Here is a 20,133-nt window from a genome sequence, read left to right as displayed (position 1 = left end):
TGTTCCAATCATTTTTCCACTAACGAAACGCTGATATGTTCATTCAAGGTACAGATGTTGCTCACAGCTTTGTTTGATACCCAAGTGTTGCTCACTATCCACACACTGTTGAGGTCAACTGCTATAACGGATGCAGGAGGTAGGAGCAAAGTGTAGGATGGAGAGGACTGGGCCGTGTTGCGACTAGCCTTTCTTCATGGCAGATCTAGGATTGACTCAGTCAACTAAGCGTAGTGCAAGTAGCATAATGCCCTGCGTCCCCACCCATTGGCAGGGGCCACAGACAAGGCTTTGGACCGTTGTTATCAAAGTTATGCTTGAGGCCATGATGGATTTCACAGAGACCGTATCTAGCCTTCTGCACGTCATCATACCCTTTGTCCCATTCTCCCTCTAAATGTTACATGACAACCATTAAGCCAGAGAAGGAAATCCGCTATTTTACTCTTATGCTTGACCTCCTCTTTACCTACTTTGTACTGATTGCTCCAAGCATTGTACTGATTATTAGCAGCTTCTCCTTTTGTAAGATGTAGTGCTTTAAGGATTTTGTCTTTTGCTTTTAGACCCTCCACTCTTCCTTGAAATGCAAATTAGATTTTCAGTATGCATATTGTCCTGTGTTGCCAAGGGCAGCTTGGTAACTCTAGTGATAGTGCCAGGAAGTTACCAGGAGCGTTTGAGGGCTTTATCGGTCTGACCATGAGCCATGACCGCAGGATGAAAGGAGAGAAAAGCCATCCATAAAGGGAAGGAGATGAGGCTGAAGGGGATTGTGAGAGGAGGAAAGGCAAATTGGGCTGGGTGTTGGGAATGTAGGCCAGACTACTAGGAGATGTACAGGATGAATAGGTGGTGTGATCATTGAGCATTGAATATTGAAATAAGAACATTTTATGCCTAATCTCACCTGAGGTACATCACTCATTCTACTTTTTGTTTGTCTCCTCAGGTGTACAAATGATTCACTCAGAATAGCGTCAACTGAGTAAAAACACCACTACGAAGACAGAAAAAGACTCAAACTTTCCAGATCTCCTGTTCACACTGGTTGAACAGAAACATCGAGTTAAACCTAGACTTGACCATTCCACGAAACCACTACAACCAGAACCACGGGTAGGCACTGGGAAAAAGACTTCTGGCTGAAAGGCTGTCGACATTGACCAGCCCTGCCCCGGCCGGGACCATGCCCCCCACGGCCAACAAGGGGTCGGGCGGTTGCCCCACCAGCTCCTATGGACTTATCTGTCTGCCGCCCATCTCTGAGGACCTTCAGCTCATCTGGACTCAGTCAGAGCTGACCGGTGAGCTAGACGACAATGAGCAGCTGATCCACACCTTTAGCTACTTTCCATACCCTAGCCTACCGGAGATTGCCCTCCTCTGCCTATGCTATGGCCTACAAATGGAAAAGGTTAAGACCTGGTTCATGGTGCAGCGAATCCGCTGCGGGATCAGTTGGTCATCGGAAGAAATAGAGGAGACCCGGGGCCGACTCCTGCGCAGCCAAGATCAGCTACACTTCAAACCACTGGTATCTATGGCACGACGGGCGGCTGGGCGTGGTCCTCTGCCAACGGAGCATAGGGCGACCACTAGGGACACTGCCTGCTCACCTGCTGCCTTCAGTAGCTTTCGGAAAACTGAAGTTGGTAAAGGGGAGATGCTCCATCGGCCACCATCACTGACTTCTCTGTCTTCTTTGGCCAATACACGGCCTCCATCACTGAGTGGACTATCATCATTGGCCAACTCACGCCCACCATCACTATCTGGGTTGTCATCATTGGCCAATGCACGGCCGCCATCTCTGTCTGGGCTGTCTTCTTTGGCTAACTCACGGCCACCATCTCAGACTGGGCTAGCATCACTGACAAATGCTCGCCCGCCATCCCTGACCGGACTTTCATCTTTGACCAGTGCACGCCCACCATCACTGTCCAACGCTGGCACACCACTCTACACAAGCTCTGTACCGCCACTGCATAACAGCCAACGGCCACCCCCATACACCACTAGTATTCTACCAATGCAAAACAACTCTCAGCCACCCACCTACAATATTTCTGGCCTACCACTGCAGTGCAGCACTGGTCCATCTTTCTACCCTAGCACAGTCCTGCCATCACATAACATGCGAACAGCATCACATACTAGTGCTGGCTTACCACTGCAGTCCAGTTCCGGATTGCCTTATTACAGCAGCACAGCATCTCCGCACAACTCGCGGCCACCTTCATACACTAACTCTGGGCTTCCAATACAATCTAGCTCTGGCCAAAGATTCTACACCAACACAACACCACCATCGCAGAACAATTCCAGGCCACCCTCCTACACTAACGCTGGTCCTCCGCTGCAGTCCAGTTCTGGCCCACCTTTCTACACTACCATGGTGCAGACCACGCAGAACCCTCTGCCACAATCGCATAATAATGTAGCATTGCCACCACAGTCTAGCAATAGCCCTCCATTATACACCAACACAAGGCCACCATCTCAGAATAACACCCACCCGCCACCACACACCAGCACATGCCAACCATTGTACAATGTTGTTATAAAGGAGGATGTACCAACTGTGACCCACTCTGAAGATGTGCAGCATCACCTCCCTAAGCGTCCAAGAACTGAAAGGGACGTGGGTCTGGAGCATCATCCGTCCCCTCGGAAGGAGGCCAAGAGAGAGTCCCCTCAGCTAGACCTGGCCACCCCAGTGAGCCACCGTCGGAAAGAACAAGAGGATTCTGTGGAGCGTGGCTATCGTATAACAGAGCAATGGCATGATCCACCAGCCCGCGAGCTGGCAGGCAGCAGCCTAGAATACCCACCTCACCATCAGAGATCTGGAGACTGGGATCCATCTGCATCATTCAGGGAACGCTCACAAGAAGCTCATAGACACTCTGATGATAAGCAGCCCTCAGCTGTTGCTGGGCATATGTTCGGCGTGGATGGTACTGAGATAAGTGAGGCAGTAGCATGCCTACCATCAGAGGAGGAGCTGCAGAAAAGAGTTGAAACCTCTTCCTGGAACTTTGATGGGCCCTTTCCCACACACCTGATGGCGTCACAGGGATGTTTACAGGCCAGTCAGGATGGCAGCTCTTTCCCAGTATCGCGACGGCAGCGCAAGACCAAAGAACAGCTGTCCATACTCAAGTCCTTCTTCCTGCAGTGTCAGTGGGCACGCCGTGAGGACTACAAGAAGCTAGAGGAGATCACAGGTCTACCCCGGTCAGAAATCATCCAATGGTTTGGCGACACCCGCTATGCACTCAAGCATGGCCAGCTTAAATGGTTCCGTGACAACGTCAGTGGTTCTCCTGAGTGGCTGGAACAGGCACAGCAGCAGCTACAGGTCCTGGACAGTGATGATGCCAGCCCTAGCCACTCAGTAACCCCACCATCTACCACTGTGGCTGCCCAGAAAGACTTTTCAGCGGTACAGCAATTGAAGAATGAAGGATCAACACCACCCTCTCTAGCCAATGGCTGCCCAGAGGAGGCATTGGTGGTACAAAGTTTGTCCTCATCGTCTCCTGCCAGCGATGCCCCTCAGCCTCAAGAGGACTATAGTGTGTTGCAACGGTACTGGAATTCGTCCCGACAAATTAAAGAGGGAGATGAACAAAGACTAGTGCAAGAATCTGGTCTGCAGCTACAGCAGGTCCAGGATTGGTTTCAGCAGAAGGCTGCAGAGCCAGCAGAGGTGGAGGTGGAGATCTGTTTGGAAGATGATGGAGTTTTGGAGGGGGATGATGATGATGATGATGATGATGGTGGACTGGAGGCGGAGGATGAGGCGGTGGGCGAGGGGGAGGATTATGAAGAAGACGAGGAAGATGCTGAGGAAGAAGATGACGATGATGTCATCATCCAGGACTAACTGATTCAATCTTGCCACATCCACTCCCTGCTCCCTTTCGCTGCCAATGGTTTTTTCAACTAGTGGACGATTTTTAAGCGACTTGTACATTTCTTGGCAATTGATGACAAAGACTGACTTCCCTTATTCAAAGGATATTCTCGACACCAAATCCCTCAAAACCTCTGACAAGTGTGGCGGAAAGTTAAGCGAACTATCGTATATTTATAAAGTGTTTACAGTGTTCCTGGTACTGCCAGACCAATAACCCAAGTGCTTGGTTCTGTTTGTTTGTCAAAGGGCCCTCTGTGAAGTTTATTTTCTCGGATGGAGGCAGTTACTTTGAGGCAAAGTCGGAGATAGGTGTACCAGGAGAGCTGGAGAGGCTGCTGGTCCCTTTGTCTGGCAACGTGAGCTCACAAAGCTTCCTTGTCACTTCGGCTGAGCCACTCACTTCTGTGTGTATGACCAAACACTCCAGAGCAGACTTTTTAGACACTGAACTACTCTAACTTTCTCAAGAGGACAAGTAGTCTGCTTTGGCGAACAGCGGTCTATTTGATCTTTTTATGAGTCAGTAAAGAAGACTGGTTTCTTAGGCATACAGACATTTCCTGTGATTATTAATCAGAACAGACAACACATGAAGGGCAGGACTGTAAAATAACAATTGTATTTCCTGCTTGGCATACACTACAATATAAAACACGGTTCAGGCCACAGGATTCTAGTGCTAGAAATAGAGTAATGGCCTAAGCAATATTTTGCACAGATTTCTTCATCAGTCTTTGGTACGGTCGTTTGGCAGTATTCACTGCAGCATGTAGCTGTTATAGAATCACATGCTGTGTACTTTTGCTCTGTATTGCATAGCAAAACCAACATCGAATGTCAACTTTGAGCATGTGCGTGTTTGTGACATCATTTTTATGTCCATTATCATGTTATGGAAAGCAGCACACTTCAGACTGTAATTTCGGTTTGCAACAGGTACAAAGTCAGCTTATTTTCATTTTAATGCCAAAGTAACAATCCGAAAGAGTGCCCATGTCAGAAAGAACGAACCCCTCCTTAGAGTCAACAAAGAAGATGCCCATGTAGAGGTTCTTTCCTGGACTCCATAACGAGGAGTTGCTCGTTACTTCACTAAGGCAGTGATCGTCAGGACATTGTATTAGTACAAATTTGGACACAATGTTCGGATTCTTGCTTGCACATTTCCGCTTTACAAGAACCACGTGGTCATCCCTCAGATATCTTCACTCCCATTCATCACATGACATAGCCTCTAGTCTCTGATAGCGGCAGAGCTTGGTGGGTCCTTCCACTTGCTATACAGCAAAGCCTTGTGGCCTTTCCGCTCCTGTGAGCCAAGGCTTTCTCATACACACTTCCCACTACCAACAAATATGGCTGACTTTCTAACGCCTTATTATTGTATGTACCATGATTCAGTTTCTATCTGGCTTTCACTATGGCAGACCAACATGCCGGTTCATTTGTGCAACTTTTTAAGCACATCCATGCAAACATTCATCTATTTATTTGAATATTTGTTTCAGAATTAGCTACACTAACCATAAGAGGGTCAATCTAGACTGGCCATTATTTTACGGACTTTGCCTATACAGAGTTTTCTAATTGCAATGTGCAAACTTTTAATGTGCATTAGGTAGTTGATTTGTTCCTGTGGACTGGGGGGTGGGGGGGGGGTCTTCCATGGATTGTCCGCAATTAAGTGTTTTCTGCTGATTGGGCACGTGTAGATACCAAACTGGTTTTTACACATTTTGTACAGCAGCAACCGAAGTGCTGAAATAATGATTGCCACGAGTCCACGACAGAACTACTTGCAGAGAATGTTGGTGTGGAGCCACTGCCTTGTCTTCAAAAGAATAGGATGTTGCTTAGGGTGCAAAATATGGCAGGTGTATATGCAGAAAATGACATTTTTCAGTGTCGTATGTGACTTGCAACACATGCGTACTCCTGTCTGTCACAGATAGCATTGCAAATACTGAGCCTCAAGGCTGGTTCAAGGGTCTTTATTACATTCTTTGTGGGACCAATGGGCGTCCCTCACTCTCTCGCCTTCCCACGAACCTCCTCCCTAACCGAGGCATCCAGAACCCCTGGTTAGTTTTACTGATTGTTGACCGCTACTGTCTAATAGCTGCCTTATACTAAAGATGTTCTCCCTGAAAGCAGGCACACTCACTCCTTTGCACTTTATAACTTTCCCTACTCTCACCACAGGTTAGCGTCCTGATGGTGAAAGTTGGGCTTGTATGTCTTGCAGCTACTCCATAAGGTTTACTTGGTTTCTACTCACGTCCATCTTTACTTCTCCATTCTATTATACTTGGTCCTCCCCAGCAGCTTCCTGTCCCTCCAATATTTCACTCCTCCTCGCTCCTGCCTCTACCTTTTGATTTTTAACTCCTTCCTACTCTACCACTATTACTGCTTCTCCCACACTGCTCCTCCTCCTCCCACACCACTATTACTGCTCCTCGCCCACCACTGCTCCACCTCCCACACTACTACTCAATCACCTTCCATTCACCCTGTACCAACCTTCTAACATGCACACCTTACACTGTCCTCTCTAGACACCAGTCTCGCAGCCCTGCACACTCCAAAGAACCGCTATCACTCCTAAGCCAGTGCATTGCCTTTTCAAAAACTCTTTTCCAGAATCGTCACTCACTCCTACCTGCTTGTCTCTTGGTTGATGTCCACCTCATCCTCCCCCAACTCGCCCACATTTTCTGTTTCATGTCCCCTGCTGATATGTCCCTCCCAGTCAGATGCCCCAATTCAATATGATTGCTTCCTTCCCCTTCCCGTATGTGTGCAAAAAAGGTTTAAAAGCAGGCTTTAGCCCTGCCCATTTTCACTGCGTGGGCTAGCCGCCTGGAAAATCTGGCTTTGATGGAAAACCATTGACAAAGTTTGTTCTTGCGGTCGGTTACCAGTCATTTGGTCGAAAACCAAAGGATCGAATGCCATTTGATCGACAGTCAAATGGTCGAAAAAAATGGTCGATTTTTTATTTTTTTTTATTTTTATGATGGGGTTCTACCCCCAATCCCCCGTTTGCTTTATTAAAAATATTTTTTAACCAACCAAAACTAAAAAAAAATATATAAATAAAAAATGTTTTTTTTTTTTTCCCACCATTTGACTGTCGATCAAATGGTTATTCGATCTTTTATTTTCGACCATTTGATTGGACACCCTTGCGGTCTCCTTGCTAGGGAACCTTCCCCCCATTAAGTCCATGGTGGTCTAGTGGATTGTCATTGTTTAAAGTACTACATGGCAGCTTTTGCCGGTCCTGTTTGGGGTTCAACCACTTGGTGCGGCTGCTCTGTGCTGCTACGTGGTTGGAGTCTACGTCTTTCTCTCATTAACCACTCACTGCAGCGCTGGTGCTTTCTTCTTTCCGTTAACTGCTTTAGATTTTTCTGGCTTCTCATCTTCTGACTCAGTGCTTGTCAGGTTCGTTTCTATCTCTCTCATGTGCCAGCATCTGAAATGGTAGAAGTACTGTTGAGCGTAGGCACTTGGAGGTAAGGCTTCAGTTAAGGTTCTGCACATAAGCATATAGGTACAGGGTGAAGGTAGAGCTTGGTGCCCTTTTTTGTAGGGCTGTCTTTTAGGGTTGGGGTCTGCATACTTCCCATGGAGCTAGATCAGAGGGTTAATCCTTTTGATAAGGTAGAGGACTTGCCCTTGTCAAAGTCAGACATTGTCTTGATCGAAGGCAAAAGCCCAAAGCCTATAGTACTAGTTGAGTCCAGTTCAATGGAATGTTATAGTTAATACGGATCTGCGTGATTTTTCCGTCACGGAAAAGTCAGTGATGGAAAAGTTTGCATGGGAAATGTACGCACCACCAAAGGTGTGTACATTTCCCATGCGAACAAACACTGCAAATCACTACATACCCACAATCCCACCCACACCCACGACACCCCCCGCACCCACACCCCCAACACAAACAAACTCTACTTACCTTTTATTCACGCTCTGTCCCTGTGGCGCCAGTTCCCTTTCGCTTACGACACAGTATAGTGAGCGGGGTGTTGCGGCGGACACCCCCACAGCCCAGTTTTTTTTTTTTTTTTTTTTTTTTTTTTAGGTTCGAACTTTTGGAGTTCGGACCTTTTGGTGGTATGCATTTTCTGACTTTTCGTACAGTCGGACCTTTTTTTTCGGTCCGATCGTACAATTCCAATATTATCTCCCTAATCTCTTCCGCCAGCAAGTAGACCATGTGTTCCCTAGACCTAGTATTCGGTGTGAAATTAATGTCATGTATAATGTGATCACTAACAAAGAACTTTTGCACCACACAAATTCTTAACAATCAAGGAGAATATTTTGGCTTTTCCTTCCCAGCATACCCGGTCCCCCATTACATCTATTTCACCTGGACTGCGCTTGTGTGTACATTACAGCTTTGGAGGTTCGATCTGTCAACATTTCTGTTGATTTCCAACCCCTAAGCAGACATCAAGAGTTGGCAATGGGGCACTGACAACATCTTTCCATAGTCGTTCAGGGGTCCGTAAACCCACATATCTCAATGGCTGACTGAGTCCCATAGAGATACTGCCTTGTTTCCTGGCATTATTGGCTAGGTCAGGGCTCACACTCCTTGTAACGGTCCATGCGTTTGGAATGAGCATTGAGAACAGCTGCACCACGACCTGCCAACTTTCCAGAGTGAATGCTGTGGCCATAGACCCTGGAATTCTAGAGGCACTTGTAAGAGCCACCGGTCAGGCTTAGGATTGTCCTCCATACAAGTTGGCATTTGGGCATTCAGGAAATCGTGCACTCACTTGAGCCAATCACCTGCAGATGTAATAGTCAGAACCAGATTTTCCAGTAGTTCCTTTGTCATCATGCTAAGATCAGAGACAATGTGAAGTTCACCAAGACTTGCATGAACATTAGGTTTTGCCGCCATAATAAGGCCTTTTGCCTTTTCTATCAGACCTATTAGTTTTTCAATGCAGTTAGCCTCAATGGACATTCAATGTTGCAACAAGAGAATTACCACCACCCTAAACATGTACCTCTAAAATCCCTTTCCCTCAATAGCGGCCCATTTCAAGCAATTGGGTAAATGGGAAGGTATCTGGAATCCTGACACAAGGGTAAGGAAAACTCCACGTTCCCATCGATGCACTGCAAATGGCGTGCATTCCTCATTGTCCTCTGCCTGGCGATACGTGCTGCAATTGTTGTGCAGCTACAGTGGCAAATCCCTAAAAAAGGCAACATTCAGAGCATTAGTTGGGAAGTATTGAAGCAGACACATCTGAGGCTAGAAACTTCTCCACGCATATTATTTGGCGATAATGAGCAAAACTCCTCTTAGTAGTCATGTCATTATGTAGCAGGTGTGATATCAGAAAACATTGCGATCCTTCTATCTACAGTTTCTTAATATCTTGTGGCAGCTACCATATTTGTCTTCCAAAGGGGCATGGTTAACAGAGATTGCCTAGGACGTGTCCCATTGGTAATTTCATGAATTTGAATCGGTAAATTATCCTCTGTATGGCCTGTTATTTTTCTCTGATTTATTCTAAAATGTAATTGGTTTATTTTGCGCTTCATGCCTCACTCCAGCCCCAGCACCAAACCCATGTTGCTCTGCTTCGTCTCGTTCACAAGATTAGCACATTGACACTGAGACATGGCCCCGGGCCCATTTCCCTGTATAATACAGGGTATCACTAGTGTGACATCAAACCACTCCTGTGTGAAGGTTTTGGTCATTTCACCTTGTAGCATCAGAGATCGCTTGTTTGTCCTGCAGCACAGGTCCAGATAAAGTAAGGCAGACGGGGACTAGCATTTTCAGATATTTTTCATTATTGGAAGCAAATAGCAGTCAAGGAAAACATGGCCAACAGTACATTTAGCTGTTCCAGGAAGCAGTCCCAAATAGATCACTCCACAAGACCGTGAGGGCTTACCACAAGTTCCTCCTTGCCTCATATCAATATTCTGCCTATACCACTAGAACCAGGTTTTCACTAAAGCTGCAGGACCTTTATTGATCCTGCAGCACAGTCTCTTGGAGTAAAACTGTACATCTGTGAAAATGTTATTTTTCCCATCATGTTCAGCAATATCCCCATATCTAATCATTGTCATTAGTGCAAGTAAGATGTTGGCATCAGCAGAAGGCTTAACATTTATTTACAACTACACTTGGGTAGCTGTAGACTCTTCACTTCTGTATGGGTTGGAAAGGGGACTTGGTAGGGACCCTTCCATCGCAGTACTAGAACTGTTTTCCATTGATGTGCCTTGATTTACATCAAGTTACCAGGTTCCAGGGAATGACAGGTTTGCTCCAGTGGTTTTGGTAGCTCTCCCTGATAGTGGATAGACCTAACAGTTTTCAGAGCACTTTGCAGTATTGTAGCACCAAGTTGTCTATGCGATGAATGTTGGCGTGTGATGCAGGAAGGAGTGGCGGTGATGCAGGAAGGAGCCTGGGAACTCCCTAAGAGGATTTCATGTGAACTTAAGCCTGACTTTGTGTTTATTGCTCTTCTCGAGCTCATAAGAGCAACTGGGAGTGCATCGGGTCACTGAAGGTTCGTTTCCAAACATATTTTTACAGTTTTCTGTTGTAGTATGCTGTTTTGGCATTCTACTGTCCCTGCTGACTTAGGATAATGTGGGCAATAAAGCCTCTGCTAAAATTGCAATGCTATACATAGCTGTTTGGTTACTTGACCCATAAAGTGGTTGCCCCATTAATTTTCGTTGTTGGAAGAACATGGGCAAACTCTTTGATGACAGCCTTTGTAACAGCAGTGGTGTCTTCTCTCCTACAAGGATATGCTTTTATCCACCCTGAAAAAATGTTAAGACGAGCACACATTCTAGATGTCAGCACAGCACGTAAATGTGGTTGATTTGAAAATGTATGAAGGATCCAAACAGAGGGGGGTGCACTCCAGTTTTTACTTTGAAACTTGCCCCAACTTTATATTGTTGACATACAGTACATTGCTTAGAATATTGCTCGGCTGTAGTCTGGAACAATTGAGCATCCCACTTTTTGACAGCAACCGCCCCCCACTTTCGCCAGGGGTACCACCCAATGATGTACATGTGTAAAGTAAGGTAGTAGGGTTTTTGATACAATTAATTAACGGTCATGCGAGTGCCAAAGATGATTGGGATGCGAAAAGCATCCTGCAGCATGCCCTGATTACTTTCAATTCCATGTAGATTATCTTGTTTTCTCGCACAATCCTCTAGGGTTGCTAGTCGGAGCTGCTGCTTCGGCTCAGTTAGTAGGAATATATTTAAAGATGGTTAAGCCATTTCCTTTTGTAATTTTATCATGAATGGTTTGGTCTGCCAAAACACTTAACAACAATTTCTTTAGGCAACAAAAGTGCATTAAGAAGGATTGAAACATACAATTAATCCTTGATTGGTGATCCTGCTGACGTGAGGAATGCTCTTTGGTGCCGTAACTGACTATAGGCATGAGCTCTGAATTCTGAAAAAGTATGCCAAAAAGGTCCTTTCTGGGTTGTGTGCTATTGACCGTGATATAACTGCAATCGTGTGGTTCTCCATCAGTGGGGTTTGGAAGTAACGAGGCAGGTTTAAGAATGGGGCAACTAGTCCATGTGATGTGGGAATCGGTAGGATCCATTTGAACTTGGTAAGTCAAAATGGACAGGTGCTTCATTTTTGTTTTGAGTGGCAAGGCAGTAACGGCATGCGGTACTGTGACTGAGGTGAGCCCAAAACTGAAAATTCTGATAGGTGTTCTTCGAGACCCACCGTTGCAACAGTTTGGGGAAAGAGAGGCAATGCAGCAGCAACCGGGTCTAGCGCAGTGCTGTAATACGCTAGTGGGCAGCGTTTACCTAAACCCATCTCGTTCATAGTAGGAAAGTGTGAAAGGTTTTGCATAATTGGTACATTAAAGACAGTATTTGTAGTTGTGAATGCTTTCTGCTTCTAATGTTGATTACAAAGGTCCAGGTGTATTCAAATGTGAGTTTTCGCAATGGTAGCAATAGTGGTGTAACCAAATATCCATTGTCGACAATAGCCATTTGGGTTTTAGTGGCAGGTACAATCATTTTCATAATACCTACTGCGTGGGTGTCTGTGAAATATCTGGTGCCTGCAGAAATAAATAGAATAGACCTAATGTACATTTCATTGGCATATCAGTTCTTACAGTTTAAACGCTTGTTGTCCTTAATTAGCAAAAAGCCATGAGTAGCACTAACGTGTCCTTTTTGCACGCCTTGTAAGATGGTGAGGCTAGAAAGAAGTTATCTATGCACGGAGTGAGCACAGATTTTCCTGGGAATGCTGTGTCCTGTTAGTACTTTCACAGTGTCTGCGAATACAGGATGAGGGATTCAGTGTACCCCTGTGGAAGCCCTGACAATGGGCCTCATTACGAGTTTGAAGGTAGCCATGCCGTCATTACCAGCATGGCTACCTCCAATCTCGTGTCCAGGTCCGGGTCCCGAAAAAAGGGAATTACCGGGCCATTCCGACTTTTGCGGGCCCGGTAATTCCCATTTTCGGAACCCAGACTTGGTACGTCCCCATTCCCATTTGAGCCCCCATAGTGCTCAATGGGAATGGGGAGGATGCTAACAATGGACCCGTTAATGACGGGTCTGTTGTTAGCATACTGGTCTGCTCGCGGGTGCCGGTATGCACGTCTGGCTAGACCAGGCGTGCATACTGCCACCTGCGAGCATACTCGTAATGTGGTGGCCCGGTATGAACGGTGCTGGTACCTTACCGGCACCGTTCATACCACAGCCGCCAGGGTTGTAATGAGGCCCATTGTCTATATAAGCCCCCCTCTATGAAAAAGTGAATTCAAAGTCTGGATCAATCAATATAGAAAAGAAGGCAGAGCCTAGTTCCATGAATGTCAAACGGGTGGCTACCGGCGCTGTGCAAGAAAGAATAGTAGCAGGATTTGGGGCTACTGGCAAAGAGGACAATGCTACAGAGTTTACAGCACATAAGACCTGCACACATTCATTCATGTTTTTTTCCACAGGCAGGATGAGAGTATTAGACGTGCTCCACGTAACTGAAAATGAATGACAGTTGCTATTACTTCCTCTGCCTTGGAATAAAGCTTACTAAGAGGGTTTTGGAGGAATGTACCTGTATTCTCATCGGCTGTGTATGAGCCATACGTAATTGTCCTTTTGGGATCGCAGGCTTTCTGGCTCTTGGCACCTAAATAATCTGTAAAAATCCTTGCGAATGTTGTCTTTCTCCGGGGCAGAAGGGGTATATGAGCCTGCTTGCTGATTTGCAAGTATGATTTCTGATAACATCCGGAAATCCTCCAACTGGTTTATACTGAATGGGACAGTTTAGTCTACATAGGAGACCTCGTCATAGCAAACCAACGGGAGACCTAGGGCTTAAAACAAAGGTTTGTCAGCAATCAGACCCAGGAAAACAGATGTAAGCGTAGTCACAGGATGCAAAACAGGCGGATTAGAAATGCCAACAGCTTTAACAACTACGAGACGTGGTATGCCCTTTTATGGAATGCTGCATAAATGGACTGTCCCGATTTACAGAATTAATTGATTCATTGAGAGGTTATTCTCACCCAGACTTCATAGTAGGAATCGTGCCCTAACAGGAAGCTTTGTGTTCAGGGAGGGAAAAGCGGGTGCATTTGGGTTGGAGAATGGTGGTGCATTAGGGAAGTGGGGTAAACAAATTCTGCTGGGGTCTATTAGGGCATTAAATATTCCTATGACCCTCCCTATTGACAATAATTAGATGTAGTACTGCTACTACATATTAAACCTTAAGCAGCATCCACAATACTCACCCCCTAACCCCCTCGTCCTTGTCCCCTCCCCCACCCTTTCATATTTGTTCACCCAGATCCTCCTCCCCTGCTCTGGAAGTTCTTTAACCTCATTGCCATATGTTTTGCTTCTGTGCACTACTTTTTTTGTTCATGACAAGCTACACAGTGATTTGCTCCTATCACTAATCAACTAGCAGTTTTGTCTGTGAGATGAGACAATGAACCTTCAGTTGTATTTTCAGTGTAACCCCTGAGCAAAAGCAGTAGCGCTCGCCTCTTGCACAGCATCAGCTGGTTCATTTATGCCAGAATACTATGCAAATTTCACTTTTTCGTTGTCTAAGAAAATAGTTGGGGATACGCCTTTGTTCTGTTTTCAATTGTGAATTTTAGGCTAGTCTCTCCATTTGGGCTATACTTCAGTGATCTGCTGTTAAGTTGTTTCTTGTGGTTTTTAATTGATCGTCTGCACCCTAGACTGCCGTGGCCAAATACGGCATTCAGTTTAATGTTGGTGCACCTGGGCTGGCAAGAGTGCACTTGTAAGCTCGTTCATGTCTGCCAAAGACTGATAACACTGTATATGGTTTGGATTCCATGCATGATGCCGCTCTGGTTCGTCCCTTATGTTGGGGAAATCATTAGCCACATTTCAAGGGTAATTCAGTGTCCATGGGGCCTCTACAGTTACTAACTTTGTGCCATTGTCTTTGTGTTCAAGCAAATATCTCAATGGGACCTGGAGCTGTGGCAGCATGCAGCCATACTGTCTTCTGCTTCGTGTGGTGGAGGGGACAAAGAAGGGTGTTCAGGTGGCTGCTTTCGCTTCCCCTCCCCTTGTAGAGTATGCTGCAGGATGTGAGGGCAGTTGCTTTACTTGTAATAGCAGTGCAGGCTTTTGGGGCACTGCAGCTTGCTGGGATGGTTAAGTGGAGGAAAGAGAGTCAATATCTTCCACTGTTTCCTCCCCCTTCATTTTCCTGAATACCTGCGGATAAAGCACAGCAGGCATGTGAGTAGAGGTGGGGTCAACAATTCTCTAAGCTTTGATGCTAGCTGCTGGATCTGACTCTTTAACGTACATTGGATTCTTTTAAGCTTCTCATTTGGGATGCAGCATGTCACTTGGAGGCCTACTCTCACCATTTAGTGTATGTTCCCCATTGGTCTTGACTTGTCTTTCCATTCGTAGCTTCCAGCACTCTTTAAGGACCCTACTTCTTCTATATGAAAGATAACTTCAAGCAGGGATTGCATATGGCATTCTCCTCACGCAATGGAATTCCACTTGACTAAATACTTTCACGTTTTGCTGTTATAGTGTGTATACATACAGTAGCCTGGTGTGACTTTGGATGGAATCAAACCGTTTATTCTAACCCAGTTTCCACTCCATCTCATAATTTCTGGTCCCACGGATAAATCGTGACCCACTGGGTTACTGACAATTGTTCATGTGTATTTAAAAATAAATAAAAACACTCAATTCGCTACCCATCTGCTTCTGATACGAGCTGCTACATTAAATATTGATTTAATGTAAGCCTAGAGAGACACCCACCTTCCGGACAAACCCCTCTCCTAAAGCCACAGTAGAAATGTAAATCCTACGGGTTTCTCACTGAGGATTGCTATCCGGATCAGTGCTCCAAATTGTGGAAGCAAACAAAATGCAGACTGCAATTCCGTATTGCAGCAGGCACAGAGTGAGTTTATTTCCATTGCAATTCAACTAAAGAATCCAACAGATTATCCTTGTCAGAAATAATGGCCCCTCTGCGCCCAGTGAACAAAACGGATCTCTTTTTATGGGTTCTTTCCTTGACTAATGTGCCAAGAGTTGCTGATTACTTAACAAGATAGTGATTCTCATAACCTTCTATTAGCAACAATGTTCTACCAATGTTCAATCTATTTCATGCACATCTTTCCATGAGGCCACATGCTCCTGATCTCCTGACACCCTTGCTCCCATTCATCACTTGGCCTATTCTCTTGTCTCTAAGCCAGGCGGAGCTCGATGGTTCCTGCCGCTTACTCTACAGTAAAGCCTTTTGTGCTGTACCGCTCCTGTGAAACCAGGCTTTCTCGTACATGCTTCCCAGTGTCAAAAAAACTCTGCTGACTTTTTAATGAGTTACCGCACAGAGGTTCATGAATCCCTTCCTAGCTGGCTTTCATCATGGTGGTTCATGTTGCTCTCATGCTGTTCAGTCCTGGAAATGCACACGTGTGCAGTGTTTTACAAGTGCACCTATGTAGTACTGCTTTTTGAAAAGTCACAAAATGTCTGCAACAGGACTCCAGGTGTGATGTCAACCAGCCAGCTGCAACCAACACCCCTCCAAGTATGCACAGTTCTTGGAATGTTTTTGTACACTCAAATGTCCTGGATAAACATGTTTGTTGTTCTTATACGGTGCTTCATGCCAGTTTTATCAAGTATGTAAGCATTGTCGTAGGTGGCATTTCACCATTTAATGGTACTCTGAGGAGGAAAAACCTCATGAAGATTATAAAAGATGTGAAAATACATCCAACAATATGTGTCTTTTTCAACAAGCTTCAGGGGACTGACCTAAATGAATGACTTAATTTTGGAAGATTCACTATTCACAGATTCTTAGTAAGTTTTGTGAACATGTAGCGCATCTTTCATTTCTTTTTTCTTCCCTGGGGCGAATTACTGGCTCTCTACTGTCTTCTGAATTTGTCAAGACACTACAATTTCACTGCTTGTAGGTTGTTTAGTTCAGAAACAGTAAGGATGTGCATATAAAAATGCTTGGCTGCTTAGGGCATGCAATCTCTAAATGGCTCGGTGCAGGTTCCCTGGAAAGTGACATGGAGATGTCTAGTGAGGTGTACCATGATCAATCGGAGGCTACTTAGACTCTTGTAAAAAAAAAAGGGAATGGAAACCTAATTTCTTAAAACCTCAAAGAAAGCTCCTTCCAAAAAGAGGGCCAGTAACTGCTCTTGAGCCGCAAAACAACTGTAATATAGGCCTTATCATACCTGAAGAAAAACAATTCGGTGTCCACAGACTCTTAAAAGGCCAGAAGGCTCAATAGGGAATCCTACTGAGGCCATCGGTTCTGAAAGATGATTTTTGATGCTGTGAGAGGCATCACACAGACCCTGAAACAGAGTAGATATCGAATTGCGTCCCCAATTTGGAGTCCATTTTAGGAAGTTCAACATGGATACAGGTGCCTTAACAAGCAATTCATATAAAAACAGGGCAATGCGTTTGTCTTGGAAGCAAGGCAACTCAGAGCAACACAGGTTCAAATTCCGGTCCCGCGCTTAGAGACTGGTCTCCAGTAAAACGCGTGTCATAAAACAAATAGAAGTGCTAAGGAGAGCTTCAGTCTAGATGCCACTAATAATAATAATTTGGAATTTATATAGCGCTACAAACCCTCAGGTATCTGAGCGCTGCTTATTATTACCCACAGTGTGTGGTGCTCATTTATCAAAAACAAAAAAAAAGCTGTCGAGTAGCTATTTGCAAGTTTGGAAATTTGCTTTTGCCAGCTTTAAATCCAGATTGTGGGTATTTGACAGTTAGGTTTCTGGATTTCTAAGTTGCCATGGCTGAACTGGGTACAACTGCATGTTTTGCTGCTAAATCCTAGGAGCTTTCATTCCGGTCACACTTTGTCTTCCTCTGTATACTCATTGCCCGACCGTATCCAGCCCAAGCTGATGCTGCTCACCGGTTTTCATTGGATCCTCTTCCACACTAGTAGCAATCTGTGTCCAGCCAACTGCCTACAAGTGGTCCAGATTAGAGAACTGGATGCAGACCTCCTTAACTGCAAACAGATAATTCACTCCGTTGCATGATGTCCATAAGCCAGAAGTTTGGCTAGACGCAGGCCAGATAGACTACAGACTCTGCGAAAGAGGACTTGGGTTAGAGGACTATGCAGCGGTGTGAGACTGTTGGCAATAGCACTTTGATTTATGTAACTGACTAATTATGGTAATAAAGTCAGATGTTTATTACCACAGGAACTAAGCAAGTATACATTCCAGATGGAGCTTCATAGCTGAAACCATAATCTGCATCTTGGAGGAAAGCCACGTAGCAAGAACCCCAGGGAGAAATATGCTAACCTGATGCCTTTCCTGCTGATCATCATTGCTAGGGACTTTGGAACGTTGAGGATTGGGAGCGGAGCCACACAAGTGATGAATGGAAGGTGTTTCTGGTAGGCTGCCTATTTATCTGGCTCCCTAAAGAATGAGGATGACTAGGCCATTCCTCATTGGCATGCTCTCTGTGTATGAAGTGCGCAAATTGATCGTCCGAAGGACCAGTTGCCCGGAATAAAGCCTCAATGTCTTATTTCTCATATGCTGCAATTGGAGAAAACACATGGCCATTGACAATAGGGGTTTGGTTGGACACCTATCCTTCCACCCCCTGCTCCAACACAGCCGTCTCAAACTCCTCTCCCAGTTGATAATTGTTGTGTTCTAAAGCAGTATGCTCTAGTGGACTGTGACATCCCTGCTTGTTTCCTTTTCTGTCAGGAGATGGGGCCTTCACACTTGAGTGTACTGATGTGGTGAGTAAGTGCACATGAATCACTGTAGAAATGGAAGAAGTTAAGCGTTATTTACAACACAAATAGTGTGTTGTGACATTACCAAAAGTGTTAATTTGTTATTTTGTTATTCATTTTGAGATTTAATGAAGGTATAAGTTGTGTATCAAAAATGCATGTAGCATATTGTAAATAGATTTCTTCTTTAATAGTCGCAGAATTATTGAGAATTCACGTGATGGGTGAAACACTTGTGGACTTCCTTAAACTAATGCATTAAAGAAAAATAAAGCATTGGATTTGGATACTATAACCTATTGGCTCTATCATTTCAGTTCTTTTGATTATTATCATCTGGGTTGCAGCACGAATTGGCAAGAAGTAATTTGCATACAAACTGTTATATAGGATTGTTAAATGAATTGTGGCTACCAGGGAAGTAACTGGCAGCTGCTCATTGGAATATTTCTAACAAGTAAACACAATTAGTGGGATGGCAGGGTTTTGTAAAGGGAGTAAGGCTAGTCAAAAACTGTGAGCCACTTCCCATTCCTGCTAATAAATGTTGGCATGTAGTGCCAACAAAAATAAATGCATCTCTGGCACCATGTTACAGGTGAGACTTAAATGGCATACTGTTATGTCAAGATAGGCAACACATTTTGTCTGCCCTCCGGTGCCAAATTAGGTGGAATGTTTACATGCTGGCTTAGAGGTCAAACTAGTTGTACTTAAAATAAACTCACATTGTTAAGTAAGTACTGGGCCACTTATTGAAAAAAACAGCCTTTGTGCAAAAACTTAAGCATTCGGGCATGAAGATCCTATGAACTACAAGTACAAGTGAGCTACATTGTGGAGGACAATTCTGCTCCATATAACTACAAGAGCCGAAATAGAATACCTCTTAAATGTAAGAATGTATCCAGGAGGGGGGCATGGCCTGCCGAGGAAGACGTTGGATGCAACCTTGGTGAGCACCTGCGCTCGACCCTGTTCCTGAAGCCCAAAATCCCCCTAAATACATGTATAAAGGGACCAGCAACAGATTAATTGTGGTGGATGTATAAGAGCATCTCCCCTGAAGGTTTGGAGCTGATCAGCCTGCTACAAGTGGAGAATGAACGGGACAAAAGCCTGCCTGACTCCACAACAAAATGGCGGTCGGGACCTGTAAGACCCAGGGGTCCCTCAGATAGTGACAGCGGTGTGGGCCACTGGCGAGCAGGAGAATAGCAAAGGAAAGGAAGAACCCCCATCAGACAGCTGAGAGTGGAATTGCGAGCCTGCGCAGCCGCCCGGCAAGTAGGCACTGAAATGAGGGACGGAGGTGCCATGGCAAACCCAGCGGAGGAAGCCCCAGGGGGTGGGGGCTGCCCGTCACCACTGTGGAAGCATTCTGGTGCAGGAATCATAGGAGAGTCGTGCTGCCCTGAAAACGCTGTGGCATGTAACGTTTAGAGCCCAGCCTGGAAGCGGGGACATGTGGGGGGATGTCTGCATGGTCCGGGAGTGCAAAGCAGGTGAAGAAATGAAGCTGACAGCTGTGTGCCTGGTGCGGCGTGTGCAGCCCAAGGTACAGAGGGGGCACTCTCAGTCAAGTGGAGCCCCGATGTCTCCAACACACATTCATCCACTCATGTCACGTGGGAGGCTAGGCCCCGGCTGCAGACGACTGCTTTGGAAGGGGTTTTGACACAAATTGAGGGACAGCGCGGCTCTCCGTTGAAGTGGAGGCCCTGGGGGCCCCCCCGTCTTTAAAGTAAAATCAAAGGGAACGTCTTGGTGCTCTTCCAGTGCACTGGGGTCAGAAGCTGCTTCCATCCTCT

The 20,133-nt window shown here is 45.5% G+C and overlaps 1 protein-coding gene across 3 annotated transcripts in view; it reads left to right on the top strand.

The window, feature by feature from the left end:
* Positions 1 to 18,617, top strand: part of HOMEZ (homeobox and leucine zipper encoding) — a 177,954-nt gene extending 159,337 nt beyond the window's left edge. For all 3 annotated transcript variants that reach the window (XM_069634017.1, XM_069634018.1, XM_069634016.1), the window contains one exon: positions 953 to 18,617. In XM_069634017.1, the coding sequence (XP_069490118.1) occupies positions 1,190 to 3,892 (2,703 nt within the window). In that variant the 5' untranslated portion in view covers positions 953 to 1,189 and the 3' untranslated portion in view covers positions 3,893 to 18,617. The remainder of the gene's footprint in view (positions 1 to 952) is intronic.
* Positions 18,618 to 20,133: the final 1,516 nt, after the last annotated feature.

The sequence above is a fragment of the Ambystoma mexicanum genome, chromosome 13 (genome assembly GCF_040938575.1).
Source record: "Ambystoma mexicanum isolate Mex_15411 chromosome 13, UKY_AmexF1_1, whole genome shotgun sequence".
Lineage (NCBI taxonomy): Eukaryota > Metazoa > Chordata > Amphibia > Caudata > Ambystomatidae > Ambystoma > Ambystoma mexicanum.
Note: the sequence above shows the minus strand (reverse complement) of the source record. Positions and strands in the feature narration are given on the sequence as shown.